Below are 8942 nucleotides of genomic sequence, written 5' to 3' on the forward strand. Positions count from 1 at the left end.
GTCAAATAAAATATTGATTAATTGCATAAATCAAAAACTGCCTCTTTCTACTATTTGGATATTGGTTGACACTACCCTGATGGGAGCAGTCTGGGCAACAGTCCCAGGATACAGAGGCCCTGGAGCCAGGATATAAAAAGTGGTCGTTGGTTTCAAAAGAAGTGGTTGTTAGTAGGAATGAACTAGTAGGCAGAGTTCAAGGACAAAAGTCAAGGCTAGGAATGTGGAAAGGAATCAATCAAATGCCAGCTGCACTAAGCAGGAGAATAGCTCAAAAATGATCAATATTCAATTTTCACAAATAATAAAACCCCAACAAAGCAAACTCTTTGTCATCGAGTTGATTCCAACTCATAGCGACCCTACAGGACAGAGTAGAACCGCCCCATAGGGTTTCCAAGGAGCAGCTGGTGGATTCAAACTGCCAACCTTTTGGTTAGAAGCCAAGCTCTTAACCACTGTGCTATCAGGGCTCCCTGCAAATAATAGCTACACTCTTTGACTGACCCAGGTAATGCATACCATGCTCCATGATTCCTGTGGGACCGGGGTAAGATGTGAAAAGTTCTTCTCCAAGAAGAGTTACATTAAAAGGGAACAGAAACAGTTTATAACAAGATTTTAATTTTAATTTTAATTGTCAAAGTTTTGATAAAACAGACAAAAAGATAAAGGTAATTAATCTGTAGGATATAGTTATTAACCTAGAATTAATAGGTATATTCGGAGCCCTGGTGGCACCGTGGTTAAGTGCTCTGCTGCTAACTGAAAGGTCCGCAGTTTGAACCCATCAGCCACTCACAGGGGAGAAAGATGTAGCAGTCTGCTTCTGTAAAGATTACAGCCTTGGAAACTCTATGGGACAGGTCTACTCTGCCCGATAGGGTTGCTATGAGTCAGAATCAACTCAAGGGCAATGAGTTTAATAGGTATATACCAAATTTAGCCTACAAATGTTTATGAAATATTTAGAGAAACAAATACTGTCTTTGTTGGAAAGAGAAACATCAATATATAAAGCACATTTTTCCAGTCTAAATTATCTGATAATGAACTAAATCTATAATTTGTAGTATAATTATAACCACAAATCCTCAAGTACTTGAAAAATGTAAACTTATAAAGCAGGTTTGACATTTATACTCAAACTCAAATGTGCATAAATTTAATTTTGTTTCTTCTCCCTAACTGAATTCACTATACTCATCAGGCCCTATTTCTGCTGATGGCAGAAACATCTAATCTTGGTGATAAAGGATAACCTAGTTAATGTAGTTTCATAACTTAATGTGCTATTGTGGAAATATTCCCTTAAATTGAGATTTTCTATTTCCCCTTTTTCCTGGAAGGATTAAAAGCCAGTGGCTTATGTATCATCCTGCACCAGGGGAGCCACACCTTGTACCTGTGCTATCCTCACTATGAAAGTCATCCATTGGTCCCATCTGGATTTGGGGCACGGGCATCAGGTGTGTCAGCTCCTGCTGCTGCTGTTGTCCCTTGTCCCCACCATGGCCTCAGTGGGACTCTCCCAGCCTTCAAACCCAGTTACTAGCCCTTTGTGCATTTACTGAGAGGCTCAGCCATCCACACCATCCATCCTTCTCTTTCAGACATGGAAGTCCTCAGTAGCCTACCTTGCACTATGCTAGAATGACCAGTTCATTGTAAAACAATGACCATCAGACCCTTCTATCTTGCCACCTCTCTCAGCCCTGCTAATCTGTCTATCCTTCTTCTGGGGCCATACTGAACTGAGATATCTCTAATAGTTTTGGAGCCATCAGAGCTATGGAAATAGAGCAGAAACACCCTCTCCATGTTCCCCAAAATCTATCTTGGGACCTCTGTCCATACACTTGGAGTCCCTGGGTGGTGGCTTAAATGGTTAAGTGCTGGAGTGCTTGCAAAAGGTTAGTGGTTTGAAGCCACCCAGGGGTGCCTTGGAAGATAGGACTGGCAATCTGCTTCAGAAAGATCACAGCCTTGAAAACTCCATGGGGCAGTTCTGCTCTGCATGCATGGGGTCTCCATGAGTCGGGATCAACTCAGTGCACACCCATCCAACTACCTACCACAAGTTTTGATCCCCCAGAGAGAGCCACAGAGCTGATGTCATATGACCACTAAATTCTGCTCTTGCCCCACCAAATCTTTCCAGAAACCCTCAAGTCTAGAAAGAGGGTTTGTGATGGGAAATTACAATGTTTTTATGTACCATGTCCTCTACACTGTTTGTCTTATAGTAAAAAGTTTCTACCCCAAGGCTTCAAACACTAATTTTTGCTGTTTAAAAGAAAGTTTGCTTGTTCATTTGTTTTTGATTTTTTCTCTCTCTTTCTTTCTTTTTTAAATATTGCTGCCCTGCAACTAATATTTTTCTAAATCACAACTGAGTGTAGTACAAATTGGAAAAGATGACCAATATAAAAACAAAATGTATATAATTGTCATTACGAATTTACAATTTCAAAAAGTGAATAAAGTTACGCATTCAATTACATTTATATTTTACATTGTAAGTTGAATTTGTACAATTTACAAATTGAAAATGGATTTTTTTTAAACTATAAATGCTCAAATTGAAAATGTTTGAATACTGAAATAAATCCATGAGGATGATTTTGTTAGGTATCAAATAAATATTTTTACAAAAAAATCTGTGAACTTAAGTTCAGTGGTAAATTCTTATAGTATTTTAAAGAATATTTCCCAAGTTTTATGAATGATTCTTAAATATAGTCGAAGTGAAGATTTTCTTAGTTTTTCTTAGGGACAGATCTAGACTTGATCTAAATACCTGGCAAGAGAAGGAAACTAGAGATCAAACTCGTTTAATTACTAAAACATAAGCACACTTACTTCAAGACAAATGAAATACTAGTGTGGGTCAACAGATTGGAATCTATTAATTTATGATCTATTGACATAATTAAAAGGAGCCCGGTGGTGCAGTGGTTAAGAGCTTAGCTGCTAACTGCAAGATCAGCAATTTGAACCCACCAGCCACTCCTGGGGACAAAGATGTGGCAATCTGCTTCTGTAAAGATATACAACTTTGGAAACCCTATGGGGCAGCTCTACTCTGCCATATAGAATGGCTATGAGTCAGAATTGACTCAACGGCACACAATAACAACACAATTAAAACGTCACATTTAAACAAAATACCCTCTATTAGGTCACATGGATTCTTGAAAAACCAATGGATTCAATTAGCATTAAATCTTAATTTTAAATAGATAAATACACGATTTATGTGTAAAATGGGAGTAGAATAGTATCTCTTTAAAGTGAGGTAGAGTCAGAATCAATATTATGTGCACTTGGAAAATATATTAGAAGCATTGCCTTTCTTGGCTTTTGTTTGTTCGTTATTCATACAAAGTTCTGTATCATTATTATGATTTAATATGGCTAGGGCTTAGGAAGTTTTAACCAAGGCAATGAAACAAGGGAAAAATAATTAAAAAATGATTTGAAAAAGAGCAAAGTGTCTTAAATATGTCCTTTGATAACTTCCTTTAGAAATTTACATAAATTAGTGAAAAAATTAGGATTTAATAGGAAAGTATATAGAAATATTTGGATAAGGGAAAATAAACCAATAGCAATAGGACGGGTATATCAATTACTTGGCGAGTTGTTTAATGCTTGAAAACAATTCATTTACAATGGAAAATTTTTGAAGCGTGAAGTTCATAGGAATTCATTTCATGAAGACTACATAAGCTAGGAAAGTAAATTATCAATCTTAGGTGAGAGGCCATTTCAGAAATATTTTGAAAATGGAAGAAGACACCATGTTCTTGGATAGGAAGATGAAATGTTGCAAAAATATCTATTCTTCCCCAAATAAATGTGTTAATGGAAATAATGCATTCTCTGTCAAAATTCCAACAAGGTCTGTTAAATAAAATTTTATTCCTAAATTAAAATAAAATCAGCTAGACTATTAAATAATTCTCTTAAAGGGGCGAAGCAATGCTAAGTAAAAATGGGCAGCAGGATTAATAATGCTTATCACCTATTACAAAGTATTAAGAAATAATTGTTTGAAATAGTGTAGACTTTAAGGGGGAAAAAAAAAAAGACATCTAGAAGTAACCCTTGATATAACAGTGGCTATTCATATGACGAAAAGACATTCTAATTGGGAGAACAAGTCTTTCAGAAACACCCCCAAGCATCAAAATAGTTTAAGTACATGCTGAAGGGCACATTTCAAAGAAGTGGACAAAAAGTGGGTTGCTGCTGAGCTGAAGTTGGGAAAAATACAATTGTAGAAACAATCTTGCTGTTCCTGTTTAATAGGAAGAATATACATATTATTTTTAAACTATAATTCATCTTAATTTATAAAATACTGGAAAGTAAAGAAAAATGATAAAGAAAACTAGAACTGTCTCACATCCTTCTGGAAACAACCACCATTAACAACACTTCCATGTATTTCCTTCCAGTCTATATTGTACACACAAATTTTTATTGCTGACATATTTTCACCCAGTTGTAACTCTTGTATTTTCAACTAACATTACAATAGCTTCCCATTGTATCACAAATAAGCATCATTATTGATAAATCAGTAAGATTCCATCTTATTGATTCTTGATTATTTGCTCTACAAAACTGAATTGCACATTTGGATGAATTCCAATGTTTCATCTTTATAAACAACAATTTGGGAACAACTTTGTGCATAAGGCTTTTTCAGTACAAAACAGACTTTTTAACTAGATCTCTCTGTAGCTGAATAGAGGTACATGTATATACATAGTCCTTCGGCTTTAGTTTGGCCGTATTCTCTAATACATTTACATATGAGATAAATAAAAAGATGTTGATTTTCTCTTCTTTTTTCTCTCCTGTAAATTATTGTTTTATTTAGTATTAAAAAGGTCCAGAAAGGAAGTAAAATGGTTTGTAAATTAATCCCTTAAAAAGCAAGCAATTATAGTTATTTTTATGTGGGCTAATCAGTATCCTTTTAAATGTGCAATCAAGTGGTATCTATAATTATTTGAGCCACTTGGCTCATGCGTACAATTGAATGTTCTGAAATGCACTTGCTTGTTTGCCTTACCTTTTCCTTTAGAGCTTATAACTAAGAGTTGACTTTTACTTTTCCCTCCATAAAGCTTAGTTTTGGAGGAATTCCAGTACCAGGCAAACCTGGGACCTTTTTAAAGAAAAACTTCCACGGATGCATGGAAAACCTTTACTACAATGGAGTAAACATAATTGACCTGGCTAAAAGACGAAAGCATCAGATTTATACAGTGGTAAGTCAACTTATCTCTTTCAGCTTAATGGTTTCTACCAGTTTGGGGAAAGTGTGGCTTTCTCTGCAGCTCTTTCATAACCTGTTTATCTTAATTTATAAAACTTCCATCAACCTTCCCAGATGAAACTAGAGAGCAGGAGGAAAGGCAGGGACAGTGTCAGTCTGAATGAAGTTATTGAAAAAAACAGACATATCAGAGGTATCCAGAGAGTTTCATTTGCTTGGTTTTGGGTCATGTGCCAGCTGTGGCTGGGGTTTGCCGTCTACACTGTGTTAATGCTGATGTCTTTATTATCTCTGGAAAATGCATCAAGAGAACCACACGTCCTCTTACATTCTACAGCATGGGAAATAGGTATTTTTCCATTTGTTGTCGGTATTAAAAATAGGGTGTTTTCAACAAGAGAGGTTAAACTTTAGGTGTTGTTAAGATTGCCTTTGTAGCACTGATGGATTTAATAATTTTCTAATTATTAATGTTTTTCTCTCCTGGTAGATCATGAGTTTCATGAGGACCAGGACCTTTTTTTTTTCTTCTTTTTCTTCATTGCATGCACAGTATCTAGCAGAGTGCCTTGCACCTAGTAGGCACTCAGTGCACACCTGTGCAATATGTGAATGAATAGCTATTATTATAATCCTACAGTCCCTGGATGATGGAGGATAAGACAGGTACCCATGTACTTCACTCTTGCTCTTTGTTAATGAACATGAACAGGGATACAAATTGATTCAAGTGTCATTCAGCAACATTCATAAAGGCTTACTATGTTCAAGGCACTGGATTCATAGATAGAAATAGTTGTCAAATCTATTAAGTTTCCCAGTGTAGCATGAAGGCATTGGGAAAATCCTTGTGATCAAGCCAGTCTTTTATTTTCTGTTATCCCCACTTGGAAAGATTGTTTCAAAAGTGTTTATAGTAGAAGACACACTGTTGCTTTTCTTTACAATGTATTAAGTTACTGAGGCATGAGGGAGAGGGGGCAGCTTTCTTCCTGGACTTTTTGAGCAGTGGCGTTAAATGCACATTTGCATTCAGGTTTTTCTTTTTTCTTTTTAATAATAAATGCATTATTTTAGTCTCCTCTCTATGGTGCAGCTGATCTATATTGCTTCTCAGCTTGTAGTTGACTTGTGCTAGGATATCTTAGCTATCTCCATGGAGACAATTACAGGTTAGGGACGCTTCTCAACCATCTCTCACTTGGTTCCCCAGGCTCATTTTTGATTCTAATCAGAATGAATCCAGTGTGCCCTCACGTATTCTCTTCCTTTTCCCTGAAATAGCTTTAGTTTCTTCTCTATCTCTCTCAATCCCATGGGGAGACTAGAATTAAAATAGCTCCATTTTTAACACAGTCTCCCCAGACCTCTCCAAAGCACATCGTCAGGTTTCCCTCACACCTTGCCTAGGACCTAGCACCTGACAATGTTGGCCCAAACTGAGTCCATGGAGGCACCTACCTCCTCTGAACTCACAGCATTTGCTGCTGCTTTTAAATACGCATACTCCCATGATTTCTAGCTCACAGAAGTCTCTCTCTTATTCTCTCCATGTAAATAGAATATACATATATAATTGATATGATATATTACATTGTAACAAAACCCTATGATATCAGATATAATGTAAAACATGCTGTTTCTGAAATAATCTTCAAGAATTTTACCTACATCATAATCAAACTACTTTCTAATTTTCTATCTAGGCAGTCTCTTTTGGACACCTAAATGTTTAATATCTGCAATGTAATTGTTTTTCTTTCTTCTTCTTCACATAACCTCACATGAAGTTAATCGAGATTCTTTGAGACCTACTTTTTGTGGATTTTGTGAAATATATGTTCTTTTTGTGTATAGTAAGAATTTAACAATAATTTATCTTTTTTTTTCCATTTTGCATATTAAGCCCCCCAAAACATACCAAATTATTTATGATATGATTTATTTTGAACGGCTTTCTTTTTTTCTTCTCCTCCTTCTCCCCCTTCCCTCCTCCTCCCCTTTCTCCTCCTCTGTCTTTTTTTTATGTTATTCCTGAGTTAATAACCCAATGCCCAGCCCTGAGGTAGCACTTCACAAAGGGAATGAAACTTTAACTAAGCCGGTTAGCCTCTTCTGACAAGTAGTAAGGACACACTCAGGCCAGTTCAGAGTGACAGGGTGGAAACATAGTGTGTGGACAGATGTTGAACAATAAAGGAACCTCTAGGAATGGAGGGCCAGGCACCTGGAGAGTAGGATCGGGGTGGTGCAGGATCTGAGATGGCTCTGTCAATCACAGCACAGAGGGTGCATTGTCCCCCTGGTGTTCCATTACAGATGTACTTCAGCAACTCATTCCTGTCCCTTTATCCTCTGTCTTTCTACTGACATGCCCACCCTAAGCTGTGCCCACTCATAATGTGGATTTCTTCTGAACATGAGGTTGTGTCTTACCCTTTGTCATTTCTCATACTCACTACTCTTCTTTATTTGTTCTTTGGTCTTTGGTTCCTAAAAATAATCGATAAAGGAGCCCAGGTGGCACAAAGGTGAAGTGCTCAGCTGCTAACCAAAAGGTTGGTGGTTCAAACACACCAGTGGCTCCATGGGAGAAAAGACCTGGCTATCTGCTCCCATAAACATTCCAGCCTAGAAAACCATGTGGGGCAGTTCTGCTCTGTCCTATAGGGTTGCTCTGAGTCAGAATCAACTTGATGGCATACAATAACAATAACACTACTGGGTTACATTTCTTGGACATTTCCAGCTTCAATTCTTTTTTTTTTTTTTTAATTTTGCATTAGGTGAAAGTTTACAGCTCAAGTTAATTTCTCATACAAAACTTATACACATATTGTTTTGTGACATTAGTTGCAATCCCCACAATGTGACAGCACACTCCTGCTTTCAACCCTGGGTTTCCTGTGTCGGTTCAACTGGTTCCCGTCGCTTCCTGCCTTCTCATTCTGCCTCAGGACAGGAATAGCCCATTTGGTCTAGACTATCTGATTGAACTAAGATGCACACTCTTCACGTGTATTGTTTTTTTGTTTTACAGTTCTATGTCTGAAGAGTGGGCTTCGGGAATGGTTTCAGTTCTGGGTTAACAGAGCATCAGGGAGCCATAGTTTTGGGGGTTCCTCAAGTCTCTGTCAGACCGTTAAGTCTGGTCTTTTTACGCAAATTTGAAATCTGCTCCACACATTTCTACTGCTCCATCAGGGACTCTCTGCTGTGTTCCCTGTCAGGGTGGTCACTGGTGGTAGCCAGGCACCATCTAGTTCTTCTGGCCTCAGGCTAATGGAGGCTCTGGTTTATGTGGACTATTAGCCTCTTGGGCTAGTATTTTCCTTGCATCTTTTGTTTTCTTCATTCTCCTTTGCTCCAGGTGGGATGGGACAAATTAATGTATGATAGACGGCCACTTGCTAGCTTTTAAGGCCCCAGATGCCACTCACCAAAGTGGGATGCAGAGCATTTTCTTAATAAACTTTGTTATGCCAATTGAACTAGATGTCCCCCAAAACTATGGCCCCCAGGCCCCAGCCCCAGTTACTCTGTTCCACAGTGTTTGGATATGTCCAGGAAACTTCTTAGCTTTTGCTTTGGTCCAGGGTTTTTGTTTTTTTTTAATATTTTTCCCATACAAACATTTATGCATACATTG

General features: G+C 37.5%; 1 protein-coding gene across 1 annotated transcript in view; it reads left to right on the forward strand.

The window, feature by feature from the left end:
* The window catches only part of CNTNAP5 (contactin associated protein family member 5), a gene marked incomplete at its 5' end in the record, with an annotated part of 853982 nt that overhangs the window by 240435 nt on the left and 604605 nt on the right, over positions 1 to 8942 (forward strand). The window contains one exon of the mRNA XM_004390491.3: positions 5142 to 5282. Coding sequence (XP_004390548.3) covers positions 5142 to 5282 — 141 coding nt within the window. The remainder of the gene's footprint in view (positions 1 to 5141; positions 5283 to 8942) is intronic.

Source organism: Trichechus manatus, unplaced genomic scaffold (genome assembly GCF_000243295.1).
Source record: "Trichechus manatus latirostris isolate Lorelei unplaced genomic scaffold, TriManLat1.0 scaffold00303, whole genome shotgun sequence".
Classification (NCBI taxonomy): domain Eukaryota; kingdom Metazoa; phylum Chordata; class Mammalia; order Sirenia; family Trichechidae; genus Trichechus; species Trichechus manatus.